The 23,499-nt window shown below is 38.9% G+C and overlaps 2 protein-coding genes and 2 long non-coding RNA genes across 9 annotated transcripts; 3 read left to right on the top strand and 1 right to left on the bottom strand.

The window, feature by feature from the left end:
* Positions 1–381: 381 nt before the first annotated feature.
* On the top strand, positions 382–5,019 carry LOC135436977 (vesicular glutamate transporter 1). Of its 2 annotated transcripts, none has more exons than XM_064694774.1 (4): positions 382–761; positions 3,176–3,257; positions 3,328–3,464; positions 3,538–5,019. In XM_064694774.1, exons 2-4 carry the CDS (start codon positions 3,227–3,229, stop codon positions 4,801–4,803), a joined length of 1,434 nt encoding a protein of 477 aa, XP_064550844.1. In that variant the 5' UTR covers positions 382–761; positions 3,176–3,226; the 3' UTR covers positions 4,804–5,019. The 2 variants fall into 2 exon arrangements, with proteins under 2 accessions (XP_064550844.1, XP_064550843.1); XM_064694773.1 differs by having other exon boundaries at positions 3,009–3,257.
* Positions 5,020–13,158: 8,139 nt separating this feature from the next.
* Positions 13,159–16,759, top strand: LOC135436978 (uncharacterized). 4 transcript variants are annotated; one of them, XM_064694778.1, is made up of 3 exons: positions 13,159–13,286; positions 15,383–16,126; positions 16,201–16,759. In XM_064694778.1, the coding sequence occupies exons 1-2, from the start codon at positions 13,265–13,267 to the stop codon at positions 16,102–16,104; spliced, it is 744 nt and encodes a 247-aa protein (XP_064550848.1). In that variant the 5' UTR covers positions 13,159–13,264; the 3' UTR covers positions 16,105–16,126; positions 16,201–16,759. The 4 variants fall into 4 exon arrangements, with proteins under 4 accessions (XP_064550848.1, XP_064550847.1, XP_064550846.1 ...); XM_064694777.1 differs by having other exon boundaries at positions 16,198–16,759; XM_064694776.1 differs by having other exon boundaries at positions 15,383–16,131; positions 16,198–16,759.
* Positions 16,760–17,960: 1,201 nt separating this feature from the next.
* Positions 17,961–18,819, top strand: LOC135436983 (uncharacterized). 2 transcript variants are annotated; one of them, XR_010437637.1, is made up of 2 exons: positions 17,961–18,037; positions 18,420–18,819. It is a non-coding gene; the product is annotated as an uncharacterized LOC135436983 (long non-coding RNA). The 2 variants fall into 2 exon arrangements; XR_010437638.1 differs by lacking the exon at positions 17,961–18,037 and adding an exon at positions 18,092–18,252.
* On the bottom strand, positions 18,019–18,570 carry LOC135436981 (uncharacterized). The gene is made up of 2 exons (XR_010437635.1): positions 18,361–18,570; positions 18,019–18,301 (listed from the first exon to the last, which is right to left on the bottom strand). It is a non-coding gene; the product is annotated as an uncharacterized LOC135436981 (long non-coding RNA).
* Positions 18,820–23,499: the final 4,680 nt, after the last annotated feature.

Here is a 23,499-nt window from a genome sequence, read left to right as displayed (position 1 = left end):
TTAACATTACAGTTGATATTGTAACTAAGCACACAACACCGGACAAAAAAGCACACCACAAGGTTAGCTTAATAGGTATGTGATGAAATTAGCGATTAGATAATAAAATATCAGCAATATAGTTCGAATTCGCTCGCACATGTTTAATGTATTTTATCGAACTATCGATTTCATAAATGTAACCTGTTGATTCTATTTAGGGCTGTTAAGTCTGATTAGTTAACAGAAAACTGTAAGGATCAGCTGATCATCAGCGCTGTTGCAGTAGCCAGCTTCTGTCAGGGAGCTTCAATTAGCGTTCGACTTTCGAATTATGTCTACAAGGAATTAAATGTAGAAATTCAATTGTTCAATAGTTATACAAAATGATTGATCAATTCCAATCAACATCAATTACAGCTGTTCCAAATTAATTAAAGAAGAAGACAGTTTTATTCGTTCCCCAAACACATTTAAGCCAAGCTACCTGATCTGCTCTTTTTTAGTTTTCCACACATTTCCATTCCATTCGTGATTCACATTTGTACACAGCAGACGCGGGGAAAGACTTCATTAAGCGAGATTTAAATTGGTTGGCAGCGAGCGTCTAAAAGTTATTTGCATAAACAAAGCGCAGTTGAACAAAACGCTAGCAAAGCGGACGCGCTGAGCGATTAAACGGAAGAAAAAAATACGGGAAAAAATAACAAAATGATAAATATTACGAAAATTTGATATAAATAGAATATTGTGCAAAGCGAACTAGAAATAAACGTGTACACGTAAGTCCAAGGTTCAATTGGAAATTGGGTAACTATTGCCATTCACCCCATATATTCTGTTACACTTTTCAGTTAAGCTTTGCTTCGTTCATTATTCATCAAGCAAAACATTGTAGTTACATATTTTAATATGTATACGGCTTATACAAATGTCATACAAACATACATACATACATGCAAATGCATGTAAATATAGTTTCTCGATTGTACCGGCTGTGACCTAAAAGCCTGATAGAATTCTCACAATAAATCGGCAGATATTTTAAATTAAAATAACACAAAATGCATAAATGTATTGGACTGTTGTTGTGTTATTTACATGCAGCGTTTTTGTGTGTGTGCGTGTGTGTGGGTGTGAGTATGTCAGATGTGTTTGCCTATTTGTTTTTAATAATACCGAGCAGAATGCTAGACATTATTAAAGACCCAAATGGCCAGGGGCGTTGCACAAAAGGGGACGTAAGCAGAAAGTGATGTTACATTTCATGTTAAACGGTCTTAAGAACGATAAATCGATAACGATTGCATTATTAGTTTATACTATAATAAAGTACATAATAAATTCCGCATACAGAAATTAATACCAAATATTGTCAGGCTCTAATCAATAACACGCTTTTTTAATCAATTATCTTACTTATGCCTAACATTCACATTCTAACCCACTTAGCGACGCCACTGCCCTAATGTGCGGCACATGTCGGACATTTACTTAAATTAAATGTGCAACACAATAAAAAATGTGAACACACATTTTACATGATACGATGTACAGGTGGGGAGTGTACGCATATACATATATATATATAGGTATATGCATATGTGTGTGTGTGTGTGTGTGGGTGTGTGGAGGTGGTTGCCAGACTTCTATGCGAGTAATTTGCGAAATTTGCACTAAAATGTAAACAAAAATGCGAATGTGCAAATATTTGCATGGGCCCCAAAAATATGCTGCAGCCATTGCATTCGATTGTGTTTTTCTGTTGCTTCATGCGGCATTAGTAGGTTGTAAGCGCCAGATCAGCCCATAACCCACCCACCCCCCGCAATCAGCATAGCGCACGCTGTCCTATTGTAGCCCGTTGTATTGACAGCTTTCAGAACAATTGAAAAAGCATGCGAAATCAACAACAACAAGCCGAAAGAGATGGATGGAGACGGAGAAAGAAGCAGGCGTATATTTTGGATTGCAAATGTTTGTGCAAGTGTGACAGTATTCGTGTCTGAGTGTGTGCGTGTGTGTGTGTGGGAATGTGCGTGCGTGTGACTGCGTGCGTGTATGGCTGTCAATGGCACTAAAAGTATCTTGTTAGCAGCGCAGATAGAACTGTATATTCTGGGATTTGCATTTCTTTTCGTTGATATTATCGAACAAATTTGCACACATCCGAAAAACCCAACAAAACAAAATAATCGTCGAAACCATGCTGAAAATAAACAAACAAATAAACTTTATGGCAGATCTAAGTCCATATCTATGTATGTAAGTCGAAGTTTCCATTTTCAAGCTCCCTTCGACTTCCAGCAAACAAGTGCTGCAACTACAATTTGCAACGTTAGCAATATGTTCGGTTTGTTTATTTTTCTCGTTCACTAATGTGCCTGTATCGTACATATAATACGAACCAATACCTTATATACGAGCACATACACATGTACATAGTATAATAGTTATTTATCAAAACTGATCCGATTTCATTGGGGTTCGAGATTAGTTTGTGAACTTGAACTTATCTTTTAAAATTATTATTTTGATTTTCAATTTCTGTCTTGGTTAGTTTTTTTTCTGTTTCAATATTTTAAAATCTTCAAAAATCTTTTCAAAGCTTACAGAAAAAGGTATTTTATATCCTCTTTTTATATTGTTATTCAATATATCCTTTCTTTAATCGTGATTGTGAATTTTTTTTTTTATTCCTTGAGCTTTGTTAAAACTGAACAGATTTTTATGGGTAGGACATATTTGATCTGGGGTTGACATCTCGTCTGGGCATTAATTTATTTAAGGTATTTAAAATTTGTTCGGCATTTTTATGCCATTAAATAATATTACAAGTCATTTAAATTAATGAGTTTTTAAATTAAGTTTATTTTGTTACGATATTTTTTTTTTACTAATTTAGCGGCAATTGTCAGCTTGTTTTACTAATAAATTTAGGTATTGCATCGCGCACGTGTCTATCTTCATATTGAATTATTTATGACACAACATTTTCAAGCTTTTAAACAAACTTAAACTTTTTGCAGGTTTTCTTTTTTTTTCTAGACCAACTAAAAAACGTTTCCTAATGCTAGTTAGCTTCTGAAATATATAATACACAACAACAACAACAAGAAATCACAACTAAATATTGCATCAGGATTTGGCGTATTTCTAACTTCATTTTCGCCTAGTTTATAAATAATTTTTTCAGCAAGACAAACGCGGAGCCAAAAGAGTACAAGGAGGAGACGCTTCAAGAAGAATGGTTGACTCGGATGTGGAGCTGGAGAAAGGTGGGTCGATTGCAAAAAAAGAGAAATGGAAATTGAGAGTGTGTAACTCAGTGTCTAATTTGCATTTTAGTGCCACGCCTTGGTCTGCGTCATTTGCAGGCGTTGCTGCTATTCCTGGGCCTGGTCGTCAATACCACACTGCAGTTCAATGTGGGCGTGGCTGTTGTGGCAATGACAAATGCCACGTCTGTAAATGCTGAGCTGCCGGTAAGTGAGTCGAGGGCCGCAAGGCCACGCCCACGCGCCCACACTAAATAACTATTGACATCTGTTCTTGCAGCACTACAACTGGACGGAGCCGCAGAAATCGTATGTGCTGTCCAGCTTCTACTGGGGCTCGGCGTTGACGCAATTTGCCGGTGGTTGGCTCTGCAAGCGCTTTGGCGCCAAGACCGTGCTCTTTTGGGGCAGCTTCGGATCGGCGCTACTCAGCGCATGGACGCCCCAGGGCATTTATATGGCCGGGTGGCGTGCCTACTGTGCCATACGCCTGATGCAGGGCCTCTGCCAGGGCCTTACATTGCCCTGCATTCATCAGCATCTGGCCAACTGGGCGCCAGCGGTGGAGCGCACGCGCTTGGGCGCCTTCGCATATACGGGCTTCGATTGCGGCAACGTGCTGGCCATGTATGCAGCCGGCATGTTGGCCAGCTCCAGCCTGGGCTGGCCGGGCATCAGCTATGTGTCGGCTGCGTTGGGTCTGATGTGGTGCCTGCTGTGGCTACTGCTGGGCGCCAATCGCGCCAGCGAGGCGCGCTGCATTGGCCGAGCGGAACAGCGCTACATTGTGGGAGACCTGCAGCGCAGCGTGAGGCGAGAACGCAAGCTGGCCATACCCTGGCGTGGTATATTCACCTCAGCGCCATTTTATGCGCTGCTCTGCGCCCGCTGCGCCGACACGTGGGGCCTGGCCACAATGCAGGCGGAACTGCCAGCCTATCTGAACGGCGTGCTCGGCCTGGAGATGCACAGCAATGCGTTCTTCTCGGCGCTGCCCTTCCTGCTCATGTGGGCCATGTGCTATGTCTACCTGATCATCGCGGATGTGCTGCTCCGGCGACGCTGTCTCAGCCTCACAGCGTTGCGCAAGACGTACAACAGCATTGCGCTGTGGACACCAGCCGCCATCATGTTGGCCCTCGGCTTCGTGGATGCCTCACAGAAGCCGCTGGCTCTGGCACTGGTCACACTCAGCGTGGGCGTCAGCAGTGCGGCGACGATTGGCAGCGAACTTAACACAATTGATCTATCGCCCGTCCATGCGAGCATCCTGTCCGGCATCTCGAGCACCTTCACTAACTTGGTGGCAATGCTAACGCCCCTTGTGGTGGGCGTGTTGGTAAAGCATCCAATGGAGCGTAGTGAGTGGCAGGTGGTGTTCAGCATTGCCGCCGCGGTTCTCTTTGCCGGCAATGTTATCTACCTCATTTGGGGCACCGCCGAGACGCAGCCCTGGAATGACAATGAATCCAAAAGCGAGGCGGGGAGCGACTTTGAAGATGCCAAACTGGAGATAGCAGCTGAGCCGACTTATAAAAAGACATGAATATAGAAATTCATTGAACAGAATTACTTAAAATATGTTATTCATACGATAGACTATCGTAGGATCATATTCAAATAGCCAAAATTTAAGCTAATGTCAACTAGGTCCAATACGCTTAAGCATGTAAAGTGAGAAGACTTTGAGCTCTTGCAGTGTAGCCAACAAATATCAAAATTGTTCAACAAAGCTTAGAAATATATTTTTCAATTTCATTAACTATTCGCTGTTTTCTTTGAAATACTTAATTCAGAAATATTTTATGCAATTTCTCGACATTGGAATAGGTTGTAAAAATTCTTATTAAAATGTTGATAAAATGTATTATGTATTTCAACATCTTGTATCACCGAAAATTTAATTGCCACTAGATAAAAAAAAACCAACAAATAATTGCTATTAAATAAAAAAGAAACTAAATACATTGCAATTATATAAACATTGCGTAGAATAAGACTTATTTGCACAAATTTGTAACAGAAAAAGTGAACAAAACAAATGCAATGAATTTAAACTAATATTGCGTAGAGTAAGAAATATTTTTACAAATTTATTGCCGAAACAATTTTATTAAAAGTTTTCAATTTTGCAGAAATGTTTCTTACTCCCATTAATTTATATTGTAAATATAAAGTCTGACAGCAGTTTTGTAGACGTGTTGCCCAGTCGTCTTTTCAATATTTTAAAAACACATAAGCCTTAGCTCAATTTTAGTCGAGCGCATATGAAATACAATACTTTTATTTGAATGCTTAAAATAAATTGATAAAATATTTGCTCGGTCTGCACGTTGAGTAAATTTAAATCAAATATTTAATCTGAGAGAGATTAGAGAACAACAAATTTTAAGTAACCTGAACATTTGGCTAGAGCAAACAGAAAACAAACCGTTTTTAATCAGAATTTATGGTTTTGCATAAGATACATAACACTGCAGCCAAATAGAGGCTTAGGCAAATCACTTGGCTGGCCGAAGCATTTTTCACTGGCACTCAATCTCTGCTCCGGTCACACCTGTGCTGTGCGAAGTAGGCAACAACTTTAACTCTAACGATGCTTGCATAAAGAAGACATAAAAACAACAATTCAAACAACTCCAACTCGCAACAGCAGCAGCAGCAGCAAAGAAAATAACAGCTGCTCACTTTCCTCAGCTGGGCAGCATTTTGTGCGTTGCATATTTATAGGCGCATAAAATATTGTCGTTTATTTTTAATTTAATGACGGGCATGATGTAGCGGGTGCTGGCAATGTCCACTGTCTACGCCAATGAGTATACGCCCACTCGTTCTCGCACTCGAATTCGAATTCGGACTCGCACTCGCACTTGTATCCGTAATTTCCATTGGTAATGGCCTGCGGCAATTGCAATCTATCTTCGCATTTACGACAACAAAACAATTACAACAACAAATATCACATGGGGGGGAGCTAGCGATAATAAGCGAGCCTCTGCTGCTGCAACATCCCCCCACCAACCCCGCAGCATTCTCGCGGTCAAAGGACCATCACTCAGACAGTCGGCTGGCGTTGGGGGTGGAGCAGCAGGCGGCCGTGGTCGCGGTCTGTTTAGTGCGCTCGGCACGTTGATAAAACATTTCATTTTATTTTATTTACAAAACGCACACAGTTTATATACCCTGTAGCAGCACAAGGCATTTAAGGGTCTATATGTAACGATTTGTGGAAGTTGGGTGAACTCATAAAGACTTGGCGCTAATGTTATTATTCATTCCAAAGTTACAATCTTCAAACATAGCCTATATACAATCTCTCTCAATAACCCTAAACCTTATTTTTTTATTGGTCTATCTTATAATTTATATTCTTATTTTGAGATTATACATTTTTAAATTCTATAAGCCTAGCATACACATAGCCCAACTTTAAGTCTCCGTATTGATTGAATTACTTGAATGGCTTGGACAAGTTCTTTATCAAATTGAGATACTAATATAGATCATATCATAATTATCAATTATGAACTTATAAGGATGCATCAATGCATTATATTTCTGTTACATTCTTAACTCTTTAAATGTTAATTTCTTAATTCATTCATTTGCTTGGGTATTTCGAGGTCGACTACATTTCTATAGCCTAGCTACATGTGTTTTTTTGTTGTTGTTATTTAGCGTTATGTATACGCAACGTTGGTCAGCAGAGCGGATGCTTCATTTGAATTAAACGCCATCATTTTGGGTCATTATTTGGATACGTGCGCTAAATGAGACGCGACGCAGTGTTACGCCCATCCCGGCGCCCATTAGTTGCCATTTGAGTTACGTGCGTGAAGATTGCGTTATTTATAACATGCCGTCGGCCCTCATGCCACTGTCGGCATATGTTTGCCGACGCTTTTAACAAAATTAAAGGCAACTTTAAAATGTTAACACCTTGTTGTCGCCACTGAAGCGAGTGCCAGCATAATGCAACTAGCGAGACGACGTCCCGCCCGGCGCTCCCGCCCAGGCACTGCTTGCCCAAAGGCATGGCGCATGACGCTGTCGGCTGCCTTAATTAAAAGCATCTCGCCAAACGACTGCCGAAATAGCGAATAAAATTAAAAAAGTGGAAGCGCTCTGATTAGGAATGCCCGACTATGAGATACCCTGCACACAGCACAGAGATGCCATAACAAAAATTCGAGCTTTCTTCCGTCGGAAGTTTGCTATGGGAAATGCATTCTTGAATAACTTCGGTGCTTATAGTCCGATCATCGATTTTTAGCGTAAGAGCCAGCATATTCAATTTGATGTATTTGGAAACTCTTAGAAGCTGATTATCGATAAAGGAATTTGCAGAAATAAACAACTCGAAATAAACTTCCAATTTTGTCGTCTTCCTCGTAAAGCGACAGCACCTAAATGATATTTGCTCTAAGAGAAGTGGATTGTTATCACTTTTGAACATTAAAACGGATGGATTGTCTAAGATTTAAAGTAAATTTGATCTTTTTGAGACTAATAACGAATTCATATATAAAATTGGTTCAGAAAAGTCTTCTTCTGCCTATTCCATACATGTGTGCAAAACCCATTCTAGCTTTTACACATTTTTAATGTGTACAGGGTATAATATAAAAACTTCAACTCTGAACTTAAATTTAAGCCCGAACGCAACTTAAACCAAAACCTGGCGCGCACTCGCGTATATGTTGCACTTTTTGGACAGACGCTGGCAACTTTCTGGCGCCCGGGCGCGTGTCTGTCGAGCGTGGCAGCTTCTAATTAATGTACGCTCAAAAGTTTGCCGAGCAGCAACAGCAACAGCAGCAGCACCAACAACAACAAGAACAGAAAAAGGTAAAAAGCGGTAGCTGCTACTAAAAGTAAAATGAAACACAAATGCCAAAATGCCTGGCAATTTAGCAGTCAGCTCTGGTAATCAAAATCTCAGCCGGCAATGAGAATCGTTTTCTATATTAAGTTTAAAATTTAATTTACTGCATGTGCTTCAACTGTTGCCAAAACCCCAAACCCATTCCCGATCTCCGCCAGGCATGCCAAGTGTGTAAACTTTCAAATTAAAGCGCTCCGAATCCTTTGGCCAAGCAGTCGACACAACTCTTCAGATACTTCTACTGCGGCCAAGTGGCCAGCTGCATATGACATTGGGTGTAACCGGAAATGTGCAACAGAAAAACTTGCAAATGAAATTTTAATTGCTTTAATTATTTTGTTATTGGTAAATTGGCCAAAATGCACAAAAACTCTGCTGGCCAACTGTTTGCAATGCTGCTGGAATATCTTCAGCAAATTGGTCAAATCTAATCAACGATAAGTCTATTAATATAATTGAGATTTAGTTTTGTATATTTGCAAGACATACATATTTTATTTATTTAACACAGTCATCAAATATTATTAAATTAAAAGTTATGCAATTTGTCAACACTAAGTTCTGTGCAAGTTAACTTTGTCGATTAAAAATTAAATATATATTAAAAGTAAAAGATGCCTTGGAGATGTCACACGAAAAATATTTGTGCACTCAAGAGGAGTGTTCGCCTAATGGAATTGAACTGATTTATAAATTGAACCATTGGACATTGAATAAAAAATAGTTTTAGAGACTATGTTCGGCCTGGATAGGAGTATACATTAGAAAAGATTTTACAGTATCTGTATTTGAACCGAATAAAATGTGATTTTTATACAGTAACTTAGTTAATGCCAATTGTTCCATTGTGGGTTATATTATACCGTTGCCCAGTTTAAATACATTTTTACTAAATATTACAAAATAATAATACAACTTTTGATTACGGAGTTTAATCAAGTTTTATTTAGCAACAAGCCGAATGACACGAAAAAATCTTATGATTTTAATGAAAGATGGTGCCATATTTTGATAATATTTTCTGTTCTCTAAATATTTGTGAATAAAAACATTTTTCGTACGCAAATATTAATTTAAATTACATTTTGCGCACCGTTGCATGTAAATATTGAGGCTAAAATTGAGAGAATTTGCCTGTTTCTGAATGGGAAGATGGAAGGATTTGAAAGCCTTTGTGGTATCTGTTAAGTTAGTGTGAGGAGTTGATAGCGCAAGGGAAGGGCATGTTGTAAGATAAACTGAGAAACCAGTGTGCATAAATAAAGATGGATAATCAATTATAAGAATTTATTAAATATTTATTTATTCTTATACCCTGTAGAGGATATGAATATTTTGTCTTGAAATGTGTAATGCATAGAAGAAGACAGTTCAGCCGAGTTGATATAGCCATGTCTGTCTGTCCACCTGTCTTTTTCTATGCGAACTTGTCTCTCAGTTTCGGAAGCTTTCCCCATGAAACATTGCATAGGTCCATCTTTCTATTGCAGGCTGCACATATGTCGAAACCTGCCGGAACGGACCACTATATCATATAGCTGCCATAGGAACGTTCGGCCCAAAGTATAAAAACCCTTTTGTGTTTATCAAGATATCTTACCCAAACTCGGCATTTATAAGTTTCACTATGCTACCTATCTATTTGCAAAATCTTATCAAATTTGGTTATTGGTCGAAAAGTTGGTTCAAAAATGGAACATTTTTTTTATGTTAAGATTACCTGAACAAACTTGGGATTTACTAGTACCATTATGATTCTCCTATATATGCGAGATCTTCTCAACATTGGATAACTATATCATATAGCTGCTATAGGTAAGATCGGTGGACTAGTAGGATCTTATAAGGCAAAATATTCCGTTTTTAAAGATATTTCAACAAACTCAGCATTTTCTTACTTTCTCGTTTATTTAAATAAATATTAAATATAGTGATAGGCCAACCTAACTTACAATCTTCAACAGACCTGGGTACTCGACTACTGAGAATAAAATGAAATTCACATTTTCGATAACCAATTCTGGCTTTAATCTTACATATATCTAAATAAGTAAATAGAATGTTAAGAGGAATATTGCTGGCAATTTTTGTGTGTGCGTGAATTGAAATGAAAAGAATATTTACAGCATTCATAAACAACATTTCAATGGGTCGCTGTTCGCCTGTTTGTGTAATAACTGAATATTTTATAAGATTTGCCTTTGCGTGGCGACTGCCAATTGGCAGCATTGTCAGCGTCACTCAAAGGCATCAAATGTAAGCAAGCAGCCCGGACAATGCCAGCTCGCCACATTTGACATGGCAGCCGCGCACGGTGGGGTAAAGAGGTTGGGGCAAGGGGGGACTTAATGCATGCGAGCATCAACAATGAATGTAATTCAATATGCAAATTGGCGACAACAATTTTCTACTTTTTCCGCTGTTTTCCACATAAATTGTGCACTGCCAGGCGGCTGTGCAGATTCACTTATTCTTCGGCTGCTCGCTGCCCGATTATTGTAGTTGTTATGCGGCGTTTGGGTCATGGGTTTGGGTGGCGCAATTCAATCGTTAATATTTAGCCGCTAACCAAAATCCATTTGAGTATCAACATAATTTCTCATTAGTTGGCGACAGTAAGCAGCAGCAACCGCAACTGCAACAGTTGCAGCTTCCAAATGTTGCTTGACATTGATAATTATGTTGTTGATGGATTCGAAAGTGGAGTGTGTGTAAATGAATGTGTGCGTGTGTGCGTGTGTGTGTGTGTGCGCGCGCCTGTGTGTGTGGCTCCTTTTGGTGCAACCGCAATGGCAGCATGCTGATATCCCGCTGTACCCAGTACCCAGTAATTAATTATACTCGCAGGCATTTTCAGTGAAGAGTGTAGGCTGCCTGCACTAATTGAACATGAAATGGCATTCTCCTGCATTTCCTGCATCATCAACATCATCATCGCCATTATCATCCCCTTCAAGCTAATCGTAATGACCATGGAATAGAGTCTATCTCTCTCTCTCTCTCTCTCTCTCTCTCTCTGCCTGGTTATCCCGAGGAGCGCTTTGTATGCGTCCCAAAATTCATCAGCACCAATTCTGATGTCGACTAAGTGCAGCTGACAGCACTTGAAAACTGCACAACGCACTTGAAAGCTGCATGTTGCGCCTTAGGCTTGGAAATCCTGCTCCGGCACTCGTGTCATCCATCTAAATCAGTGCAGTCCCGGGCCAAAGCAGACCCACGTCTACACACACACCCAACCGCAAGCATATGTCATATGTGTGTGTATGTGTGTGTGTGTCCTGTGGTCTTGGCTTTGGGTTTGGCTTTGGCTCTGGCCCTCACTCGGGCTCTGCCTCTAGATGTGGATCCGCATCCGAGTACAAGATTTCAAATTAAATAAGCACAAATCAAATATTTTGCAATTTCTGTCACTGCATGCCATTTCTGTGGCAGGGGCTGGGCATGTAGCAATGGAAATGGAAATGGAAATGGAAATGGGCATGGCCGGCCCAGTCGAGCTTTGACTGTTCGGTGTTGGGGCGGGGCGCTCAATTTTGGCTTCGGTTTATTGTGGGTTGTTGGGTTACTTCAGACATTGATTTATGTGGTTTTAGCGGCCCCGTTAGCCGCTGGCAGTTGTTGCACTGAGTATATTTTGTGTGTAGTTGCTTGTATGGTTTATTGGCTGAAAAATTAAGTCGGTAGTGGCAAGTGTTGAGTGTGCCGGAAGTGATGAGCCGTCGATATTACGGTTTCATGCTCTACTCTCAGATTGTTGCTTTTGATTGTGTGATTTGGGTGTGTGGGTGTGCAGTTTAAGTTCTTTGTATTAGCCAGGGTGCCAAAGTCAAGGTCTTGAGATGCATACTAACTAGCTTATCCACAGGTATAAAATTATATTAAATAGGTGATATTATTGATAAGATTTTGCACAGTATATTTTTAAATCGAATAGTGAAGTAAGAGAACTTTGGTTTGAAATTGAACTGAAGGCCTGGACGATAGCGCTCTTATTTGTGATTAACTATAGTATGATTTATAATATAACATGAATATATTATAGTAAATCTTAATAATAATAATAGGTTTAAGATTGTACAAACTAAAAATTAAGTTACATTGGCAACACATTTTTGTAATTAAAATTAGACTCTAAAAAAGTTAAATTGATGGTTAATTTAATCTTAATTTATCTGTTATCGATGCGTCCTAAAATTTCCCTATATTATATACATATATTATATTCATGGGTATTAAACAAAACTCTTGTGCCCCTTTCAAGACTTAATTATCTGTGGTATGACTTGGCATGATTACTTAAATATGATAGGATCCAATATTTTACTGTCAATATCCTCAAAACCTCACAAAATAGTTGCGAAATATCATTTTTTTAATATTGTAATGGGCTCCTTCTTAGGTAAGCTGCAAAATGCGACACAACTGATGAGTTTCAACTTGAACTTTGTCGATATTTACACATTTTATAAAATTTTAATTCAAAAACTGCTTGTCAACTATTTGCATTGAACAAGAAATTACTTAGGAATATTTAAGTGTTTCTTCTCTAAACTCTCTTTATTAAGAACATGTGTGCTTGGGAATTTGAAAATACTTCAATATAATTAAGGCAGTGTTGTACGAGCACCTCGAAAAAAGTTTTACAGCACTGGTCAACTGCAACAGCTCTTATCGATACAGTCGCAAGCAAATAATGTAATCCTAGCTTGATTGAGAATTTAAGAGCTCTAAAATAACTTTAAGAGTATAAATAAAAATTAATAATCTCTTCATTAAGTCTCGGCTGCGATAGTAAAATGCTTATTATTATTAAGATATCGTTTCATTGCTTATCGGATCGTCAAGTTGCTTTATTTATACCCACCAAAGTTTGCCATAAAGACAAACAAACAAAAATTTGATCGCTGGAATGAAATTTTGCATGATTACATCGAAAACGCTGAGCTGCGCAAAAATATTCCATAGATATGCAGCTGGAGTCTTGTGAACGAATATTGCAAATGAAGCTTTGCAGTTGAGTTCAGTTTTGTGCCAGATTTTAGCCAAGTAAGTTAGCTAATCAATAGCCGCCCCCCTACTTGGGCCAGCTGATCGTGGCATTGATTGCAAGCCAGTGGAAATGGCAGAGGCAACGTCAGCTGGTGAGTGGACGCAGAGGGGCCTGCTGACTAGCTAATTAGCCAGTGAACGAGCAAAATTATGACAAATTAAAATTCAGACGGGCAGGGCCACATAACAATGGCAGGTGGCACAGCCAACACATGCGCACACATCCGTAATTACCCATGGCCACTGCAATAACAAAAGGCAGCCAAATGGCTGAGCTGAAGCCACCAAGTGCCAGCCGGAGAGTGGCCAAAAAGGGTGACCAAACAAAAGCCCGTCGCCCATGCCATTGCCGTGGCCAGAGGTTTGGGCAAGGGTGCGTGTCGCTTGCCGTTCGTCACGGCCGTTTGTGGCTCATTGGTTCGAGCCGGGGCCGGAGCCGGGCAATTTTTCATGGCCCCATCCGTCGCACGTCCCGGGCGCCACCTCGCTGTTGGCCACGGCCCACATAAATTAACCGAAACGTATTAATTCTTTTTATTTCCCTGCCTGCCTGCCGCGCGCCGTGTCCTTTTTTTTTATATGCGTGCAAAAATTTATGCTTGAATTAAATATGATGACCAAAAAAGCAGTCGCAGCAGCCGACAATGTTGTGCCGCTCTTATTTACACATGTACAACACGGCGTATGCGCAACGTAATATACGACAGCGTGCACAATTAATCTTGCAACGTGTTTTATGTACCTTCTTTCGACGGAGACACTGCCACTACGGACACGACGCGACGCGACGCGACGCAGCCCCAACTCTGTGGCCATCATGCTGCGGCTGGGTTATAATTGAATTTTCATAGCCATTACCAGACGTCGACGATGTCCTCATCGTTCTTGTCGGCTCGGTCATTATTTAAATGTAACGACGCTTTATTATTACGGCAATCGAAAGCAAATGATTCCGGCTTTATAAATATAAATCAAATTAGAAGCAAGAAAGTGGCTGCTCAAGTTGTTGCCCAAGCAGCCACATGTTGCGCGGCCATTTGGTCAGCGTGGCGTGTGGATAATGTGCAAAGCGTTTGCTACAGCTAGGACAATATAAAACGTTCATTTATAGAGCGACAGTACGGCAGGAAGTGCCACAAGGACTACACCAAAATGACATTTAACTACACATTGAGTATGTTAATGAGCACAAACAATTTGACATGGATGCCAGCTAGGAGAGTTGATAATAAAAAGCAAATAAAGATAAAAGCAGATACTTGAATAAACCAACAAATCTACTACTTAATATCCAACAATAATCTTATGGTTATTTAAAGACATGCAAAACTTACCGTCTCAATTGAATTCAATTTAAGCTGTAAGCAAAAGGAATTTATATTAATTATAGTGCAGCTTGAATTTCGTAACAGTTCTTAAGAGTTATATTTTTTAAACATATTGTTTAACTTTTTACTATTAATTGGAATGTTTTCATGCAAATAGAATTGTCTTATATATTTTTTATATGAAATATCTATTAAGAAGTAACAAAAATATATATCACAACCAACAAATATTTGGCGCGTAATAGACTTGACTCATGACTTTTTAAATGTTGATTGATTTAATAAACTATTCTTTCGCATAGAAATTGATTAAATGTGGAATGTTTTTACAGCCATTCCTAGAGCTAGAATATAAATATAAATTAAATCAACACAGCTGAGACAGGAATTTGTAATTCACGAGGTGATTCACGGACCGCATGGCTTGCATGCCACTGATTTACCGAGCTATTTCGCGGCATTTCACAGCACTGCTCAAGCCCGTACTGTAAAAGAAAATTTCAAGACTCTCCCACAGAAACGGCTCACGCTTTCAACATATATATATTAGGTGTCATCAAAGAATTAGAAAAAGTCTTCTCTTTCAAGTGTTACCAGCTGCAAGCAGGAGTCACTTTCTTGGCGCAGTGCTGCAAAACGCTTTGAAATGCTCACAACTCGCGCCAAATATTCAAAACGCCTTTGCAGCACTGATAGCCACAACAACGCGACACTGCACAGCACTGCTTAAAAAGTTGCAACAGTAAACGCAGCTCTTCCCCAGCTTTTCATTTGGTGTTGAATGCTATACAAATATGCATATCAAAAGAAAGTATTTACTGATCTTAAGAATTCTTACTAAACATTCTGATCTTTTTCAGATTCGTTCAAAGTGGATGAGATCGTGTTTGCCCAGAAATATGGCTATATACCCTGGCCGGCCAAGCTCATAGACAAATCAAACAGTCGCAATGGCCTCGTGCAGTTCGTGTTAACCAATGATCGCCACCTAATACCCTATGGCAAAATATGGAATTACAACGAACAGAGCAAACGACAATTTGTCACAAGACAAACAATGGACTATGAGGATTTTCGTACAGCAATTTATATAGCGGAATATCTAGTACAGAAAGCCCTGGAGACAAGAACGGCGGCCGCGTCCTGCTCAAGGGTCGAGCCCAGCCAGCAGGAGCTGAACTTCTTGCAGGAGGTGCGCAAACAGCGCAGCACGCTTCACGTTGAGCCGCTTTTTATAGGACAAGTCAACAAACTGCGCAGCAGCCTAACCCAGCGCCAACAGAACTATGCAGCCGCACAGCTGGCATTCCAGGAGCTGCTCGAACTGCCCATTAGCCAGCTGTTGCTCGTACGCAACCAGGAGGCGGTGGAGTCCATAAGGCTGCTCTGTCGCTTTGTCAACTGTGCGCCTGCAAATCCGGCTGATCCGGCGCTGGTGCGAGAGCTGGCCGGTCGGCTAATTAGGCGCTTTGCAAACGTCTTTACGCAACCCTTTACCATGCCGGACTTCTGGTGCGAATACTGCATGCTGGCTGGCATTTATAGACGCCATACGGTGGAAATTGACAATCAGTCAAAGTGACGTTAAGGCAAAGCAAATACACGTAATGTACACAAATAAATGCCTTTTGTATAAATAGCCAATCATTTCAAGATATTTGTGATTTCTTTGCAGCAGCGCAGACAACGCCACTTGCATAAGTGACAAATATGCTTTTGGGTGTGGCCCATGTCCAGGTTGTTGATGCCAGACAAACACGACAGGGCGAGATAAACAATCGATCAAAATATTAGACAAATCATCGTGTGACTGTCGTTGTACAATAAACAAAAGCCAACTGTGTTCACGCCATGACGGACTGTCGCTCAACCCCTGTGCACACACACAAACATACACAAGGACATACACGCACACACGCCTGTGAGCTGGTCAAGCAAACAAAATTTCACTTTGCCCAGCCTCGACGCGAGCTGGACAGCCAAAAGGCAACAGCAAAGGCAAATTCAATTTGAGCTGTCAAAAATCTAACCAATATTGGCTGCGTGTGCATGTGTGTGTGTGTGTGCGCGCGTGTGTATGTGCTTTTGGGAGGCGTGGCTGTGAATACTATCGTCGAGCACAATCGATTGAAAACATAAATGAAATTGACAGCCAGCATGCCAGGTGACCAGCCAACGCAAGTGCGCCTCCACGCACGGCTCCCTTATGTCATAGCTAGCCCTTTGATGTTGCCGACAGAGCCGCATTTATGGCATTGTTGAGAAGGGGAGGGGGGTAGCGCATCTGGGCAAAAGGTGTTCATGTGTAAGTAAAGCATCAAATTAATTTGACATTTGCTTTGGCAGTGCCATCTGAACGGACGAGTCGAGTTTGAAGGTTTTACAGGCCATCAATGCCAGTGGCCATTGTCAACAGTCACCATTGATAATGATATGTAGCATAGGGTAGCGGTTAGGTGTGTGTGGGTGTAGGTATGTGTGTAGGCATCTGTGTGACTTTTGATTGCAGCATATGCTACACCTGCTCTAACTTAAAGTATCCAGCTATTTGGCTTATTGACACTTGGCCAATGTACGACGAGGCAGAGGCAAAGCTTTTAAAGAAATTAGCGCAAATCGAGGACCTATTTGATTCTTAGTATACAAAATTCCCCGTTGTCTTGGCCAACTGAACTAGCAACATTAATGCTCAAAAAATTTTTTTAATTTACCTAAAATGTTGCTAACACACCGCCATACCGACCATTAACATAGCCAAAATACAAACAACAAAAATAATAATATGGCAAATGGGCAACGGGGCGTGGTGCGAGGGGCAATCACGGACAACATTGCCGGCAACTCGGAGCGAGGTGGATCACAGTGGTTGCATAGCACTTTATTTGCCTGAAGATACAATTGCTATCGCCTTTTTATCCCGCTGTTATCTTCCAAATGAAACCATTTTCTAATTCTTGGATCTTATAAAAAGTGTTGCACTTTGGATTTAGAAAAGAATGCCTTAAAACGTGTATTACCCGGAAAAAAATAAAACACAATTGTTTTCTCTATTTCTTCTTAAGGCAAAATATGTGATTTTTTCTTATATTACGACAAGTTCGCTTCTTGGAAAGTAAAAAGCAATTTCAATGTATATTAATTTTATACTTTTTATATTTTGGGAAATAAGAATGCTCGATCATATAAACAAGCCTGAAATCCAAACTAAGGCTACATAAGTAGTTGGTTTGAAGTTCGAACCATTTGGCGAAGTTCGAACCGTGAGCCGAAGTTCGAACCGAAAGCCGAACACTTTTGGTTTGGGTTTGCAGCCATTTTGTGTTTTAACTATAATATATATTGATCTTATCGAAAATAAGATAATAAAATGTGATATCACTTGTTACTTATTAATAAATAGTTTTTTTTTTTTGCTTTTCCATCAGTCTAGTTATAAAGCCTCACTCAATTAAATTTAAAATTTATTGAAAGCAGTAATAGTAAAAGATGTTGGGCAGGTGCATCTATCTATCTAGGTAATATTTAGTTTTTATTCAATTTACATTCATATTTAACAAAGTATTATACATATTGCTTTTTCAACCACTGTGCGTAACAGCTATTATGTCATACGCACCGCTACTTAGTGGCGGATTTTGTTTTTATAGCAAACGTTCTTACCAGGAGGGCTACTTCTGGGACTGCATTAAGTCCCTGGAGCTGTTTGAAGTTCTTTGAATTTCGTGAATAGGTGTGTTGCCGACATAACGAGCGCTCGACAGCGTAATAGAAGTTATGTACTTATGCACACATAGATATATTTAAATGTATTACTAATTTTATTAGGTTTTCCACTTACCACTCTAATGAATTGATTTTGTTTTCTTCTCTTGGTATTTTATTTTATTTATTTTTTAGTCAACAAATAAACGGACTGCTGGGTCAGTGAGTGTTATTTATGTGCCAGCGCCTGATGCTTATCTCAACTGTAGCAGCGAGTCGGGCTTATCGCCAGCTCATGATGTTTTTTGGCCAAACAAAAACAAACAACTGGCAGCAAACCTTTTGATAAGGCAACAACGGCAATAACAACTGTTGACGTGCAGCTGTGATTTATTTTGCTTTAAAAGCACATTTTAAAGTGCCCAGACGTTAAAAGAACTAACCCACACACACACACTCATAAGCACGCCGCAAATTCTGCTGACTTTTATGTGAGCTCATAAAATTTTTTTTGGAAAATTCTGGGTTCATATTTGCGCTGGCATATATGTATATATATTTTTTTATACTAATTAAAAATTGTATATTTATCAAAGTTAGAGCGTCACAGGCAAAAAAGCAATTTGCCGAAATAACCGAGGAAACTAAAAACACATGCGGCAAGCGAACGCATATGCACAACGCACACACACACACACACACACATGATCCCACACACACCCCAAATACGCATATACTCGAATTTTTGCGGGCAGAAAGATTTTGTTGACAGAACTTTACAATAAAACGAAAGTTTAATGCACAAGTTTGCGGGGCTTAGCTTTGAGGATGCAGCCCCCTCCCCCCCCTCTAGCCAGCGGTGTTGGTGGCCTGTTTGCGCAACTTACAGCCAAAGTAAACTCATTACCAATGCAAACAAACAGGCGGTGAAACTTTTAAAAACCGCCCAGAAACTATTTGCTGGCGCAGGCCCCGAATGTAGCCAAATGAAAATGATTATAAAGCGAATATGTGTATATAAAAAAGTATTAAAAAATAAAATAATAATAATTAAGTGCTCGCATTGCAATGCAAAAGGCATATGAAGCATACGCCATGTGGCACGTGGTACGTGGCATTTTATCTAGCTGCACATTCGGAACTTTTGTATACTTTTATTTAATTTGCTAGTGACCAAAACATTTTGCAAATATTTCAAATCCACACACCAGCATATTTGTCCGGCATGCCCCATAAAACCAAATGCAAATAGTTGCTCTGCGGCTGCGCTGTCTTTATTGATCAAATTGCTTTATTGATGAATTAATTTTAATTAGTTTACATTTGGCTGCTGCCGTGTCGCAGTTAATTTACATGTGCTTCGCAAAATGAACAACAATTACAGGCAGAGCTCTGGATTATATTAATTAAATAAGTTATTTTATTTGTTTCATGTTTGTCCAACAAAATTACAAAAGTTTTTGTTTACCCACAGCGTCAGCGAAACTCGAAAACATATTTAATAGCCTTTACAAACATGCTCAGGGTATATCTAACCATGTCATCAGATTGGTAGCACAATAAAAAAACAATCTCTATATAATTATTTTATTTGCTTCCTAAGCTAAACTCTAATCAGGATTAATTCTTTAATGTTAAAATCAATAATAAAAAATAAATAAAAAATTGAATTACAATAAATGTATACGTATATAGGACTTGTAAGGAGTTTAGCTATATATTATACTAACGGATATACCCCGGCCTTGCCCGTGGCACGTATAAAGTAAATTCTCTCAAAGATATTTGAAAATGGTAAACAAAAAACTTTCATACATCCGGTTTCCGCCAATTTATCAATGTTGCGGGTGAAATTTTCCAAATCGCTAAAACACGTATTCATTAAGTTCTGATGTAGAGCTTTGAAAATAAGTTTGAAGCAAATGACTTTTCATATAGATTCTTGGAAATGAATTTGAGTGCGAAACGTCACCCACCAAAACTTTGAACCCCATTTTCACCAAGGAAGAATGTTTTTTTCGAAAAGTGTGAAACACCCCTTAAATGAGTTTGAACAAGGATCTCTGAAGATGACTTTGAGGCCGATCGGATGGTAAACAAAAAAGTTTCATACAAACGTTTCTCGCGATTTTTCCTCACATGCGGGTGGAATATTCCGAACTCCTAGCTCTTACGGTTTGGGCTGTGCATTGATCACGAATCCGTCAGTCAGTCACGAGAAACAGCTTTATATATAGAGATTTAACCATAAGATTCTTGTACTATAAAAATAATAGGATGTGAACTGATTGCTAAATCCTTATGCCTCATATAATGAATATAGGAATAGGAATATAATTTTCTAATAATAACAAATTAGTTATCTCTGTTAACGTCCACATTTCTCATTGTTATTCTAACAGATGTGCATAAATTTTTTCTTGTGTTCATTTTTTTTTATTGTTAACATCGATATCGCAGTTGTTAGTACAAAATGTTAGTTTTGTAGCCATTTTTGTGGGTCGTTTTTCATAGCGTGTAATATGTAATTAAAATGTGGCAGAACACATCAGGGGAATGACCGCATTTCCGCTGCTGCTGCCTCTGCTGCTGCTGATGTTATTTCAACTGCAAGGGCACTCATTAACCGCAAGGTAATAATTAATTGAGGCATGTATTACAAGTGGCACGGGCAGCAGAGCAGCAGCTTGGTTGCATGTAATGGTCAGACAGATACTGCCTGTTAATTTATTAATAAATTTGATTAATGCACTAATGTTGATCAAGTATACGACAAGTGGAACGACGGGCATTCAGCAGAGTGCATTTACAAACCTCAAGCTGAACCAGATAATAACGTTAACTTTACTGCTTAACAAATAATGCGATTAGCGTCAAGTTGGTTCAGGTCCTTGCAAAAGTTAGCACTGCGCAAAGGTTGGGATAACTCTGTTGTTGTTGTTTGATGAGATGGTGGCAGTAAGAGGGGGGGGGGGGGGTGGTGGATTAAATAGCAAGTTTAGCCAATGACCACGAAATCACAAATCCCTGGATCACTCACAGCAGCCACTCAGTAGCTCTCTAGTTTCGCTAGACCAATTAAGAACGCATTGCATACCAACCGCCCGACGGCCCGGGCGCATTAACTGCAGCTGAGTGCATTTCATTTAAATGAATTACAAACGAAATATGAATGCCACTTGGCTTCACCACACAAAAGCACGATTACGCGGGCGTGCCCAAGTCAACGACCGTGACCGTACCCGGGATTTGCTCAATGCTCATTAAGCAGCAGCCGCATGTACGCCAAATGTTAATCAGTTTTTCCATTCTATTTGCAAGTGGAGTGCCAAAGCGCAAATCACAAAACACAACACAGCGCTCAGAAATTGGTAATTAATGCTTTACAGCGTGGTGCAGGGTGGTGCAGGGTGGTGCAGGGTGGTGCTCAGCTGCGCTGATGATGATGGGGCACACGGACACAAGGAGCTGCTCAAAGGCAAAAACCAGGTTTTTTTTTTTGTATGTGGTGCTTTGATGCCATGTTAATTTGAATGAATTTAATTAATTAGCGTTAAAAACCAAACTGACGAAAATGTGCGGTAATATTTGTAGCTGCCCGACCGTCCCTTGCTGAGACAACCGATGACGCGGCGAGCAGCCTTAATAAGTCGCCATGACCATCTGGTGTGGCAGGCAACGGACTTGGCCAATTTGGGGCTTAAGCTTAGGCAGCTCGATATTGAAACAATTATGCCAAATATTATTGTGCCGCATGATGACGTTGACGCTGACATTGCCACAGCTGCTAATGACGTTCCGGCTCTAAGCTGTTAAGCGGATATTCGATTCCGTATTATATACATACACATTTACAATACATTTGTATCTATGTATGTTGCAAATTAGTAGGCTCAGTCGTGTATACGCAATACATATATTTTAATTAAAAATTGATTGGCGCATTTGCATTTTATTTATGAATTTATTTCAACACGCACAATTGAGCAGCTTAACTGGCCGCAGCGTAAAGCATAGATTAATTACGATAATTTTTGATAACTACGGAGCAGGCACATTAAGCTTGCCAATTAAGTCCACACAATCATATATAAAAATATATACAATCTTCGAAGGAGAATATTAAGACAAAAGGGAGGTTTACGTAGAAATAAGGCCACTTGGCAACAACGGGAGGAGCACTAAAAAATTTGCCTAGTTTTTAAATAGATTGAAATACCTTTTTCTATCCTCCTGTAATTATTATAAAATTCAAAAATGTATTATATTATAATCATAATAAATTATAAGAATGTATTATGACATTTTAATAATTTATTATAATTAAATATATATTTAATTTAACATGAATTAATCAAACACAACTTATAAGTTTGTCAGAAATGAAGGCTTATCTAGTGAAACTTGATATTATTTTATTAAAATTGCAAAAATGTTTAGTAATTATTTTAAATTAAATTTTTTCATGCAATATTTATTTAATATTTCAATTATCCTGTAGTTTGGTGTATTAAAATGAATAAAAGTAAGGATAAAAATGATAAGGAGAAAAATACAAATAATATATAATTTTTGATTAACAAACATGTATAATTTACTTATATAAGTTTTTATACAAAAAAATTCATTTTAACAGCTTTTTGTGCATATAAATTAAAAGTAAATAAATGCAAAAAATGCAAGGCTGAAAGAAATAATAGCATTAATACTATGTTATACAGCTATTAATTTATTCCAAAAAATTAACGAGCTATGACAATCGATTGTATGGAATGAATTGTATAAGTGTTCTATTATTGTACAAAATAATGGCTTTAATATATATGACAGTAAGTGATTAAATTTGTAAATACTTTCAAATTGATTGCATAAAAGAAATCTCAGTATTTTTTGACAGAAGGGCAACTGCCACATGTCAAATTTATTATTCAAATATTAATATCGAAGTCGCACTTCTGCAATTGACTTTTTAATTTGCCTGCAAGCGTTTCAATTTCAATTAAAACTTATATCATTTTAAAATATTGTCACATTTTTATTTTTCGCCAAGGGGCCGAAAACAGAGTGTCATGCCAATATAAAGAAAAATAAATATAAATGTAAATACATATTTTTTTCAAGTAAAATGTAACTATTGAGCACCAATAGTAGAACGCAGTTTGATATTGGTACAGCGGGAATACGAAGGCTGCATAACAAGAGTCATATTCAGTTCGACAAGTGAAACAATAAAGCTAAAAATCGATAGACAATATTTTGTAGAGCTTTGTGTCAT

Source organism: Drosophila montana, unplaced genomic scaffold (assembly GCF_035044405.1).
Source record: "Drosophila montana isolate Dmon_TW-CO22-7 unplaced genomic scaffold, ASM3504440v1 contig_3733_1, whole genome shotgun sequence".
In the NCBI taxonomy this organism is placed as follows: Eukaryota; Metazoa; Arthropoda; class Insecta; order Diptera; family Drosophilidae; genus Drosophila; species Drosophila montana.
Note: the sequence above shows the minus strand (reverse complement) of the source record. Positions and strands in the feature narration are given on the sequence as shown.

Bases quoted from the DNA above. Each gene is read 5' to 3' on its own strand.
- LOC135436977 (XM_064694774.1), top strand. From the start codon at position 3,227: ATGGTTGACTCGGATGTGGAGCTGGAGAAAG. The intron at 3,258-3,327 runs GTGGGTCGATTG...TTTGCATTTTAG, and splicing joins GGATGTGGAGCTGGAGAAAG to TGCCACGCCTTGGTCTGCGT. The intron at 3,465-3,537 runs GTAAGTGAGTCG...CTGTTCTTGCAG, and splicing joins CTGTAAATGCTGAGCTGCCG to CACTACAACTGGACGGAGCC.
- LOC135436978 (XM_064694778.1), top strand. From the start codon at position 13,265: ATGGCAGAGGCAACGTCAGCTG. The intron at 13,287-15,382 runs GTGAGTGGACGC...GATCTTTTTCAG, and splicing joins GGCAGAGGCAACGTCAGCTG to ATTCGTTCAAAGTGGATGAG.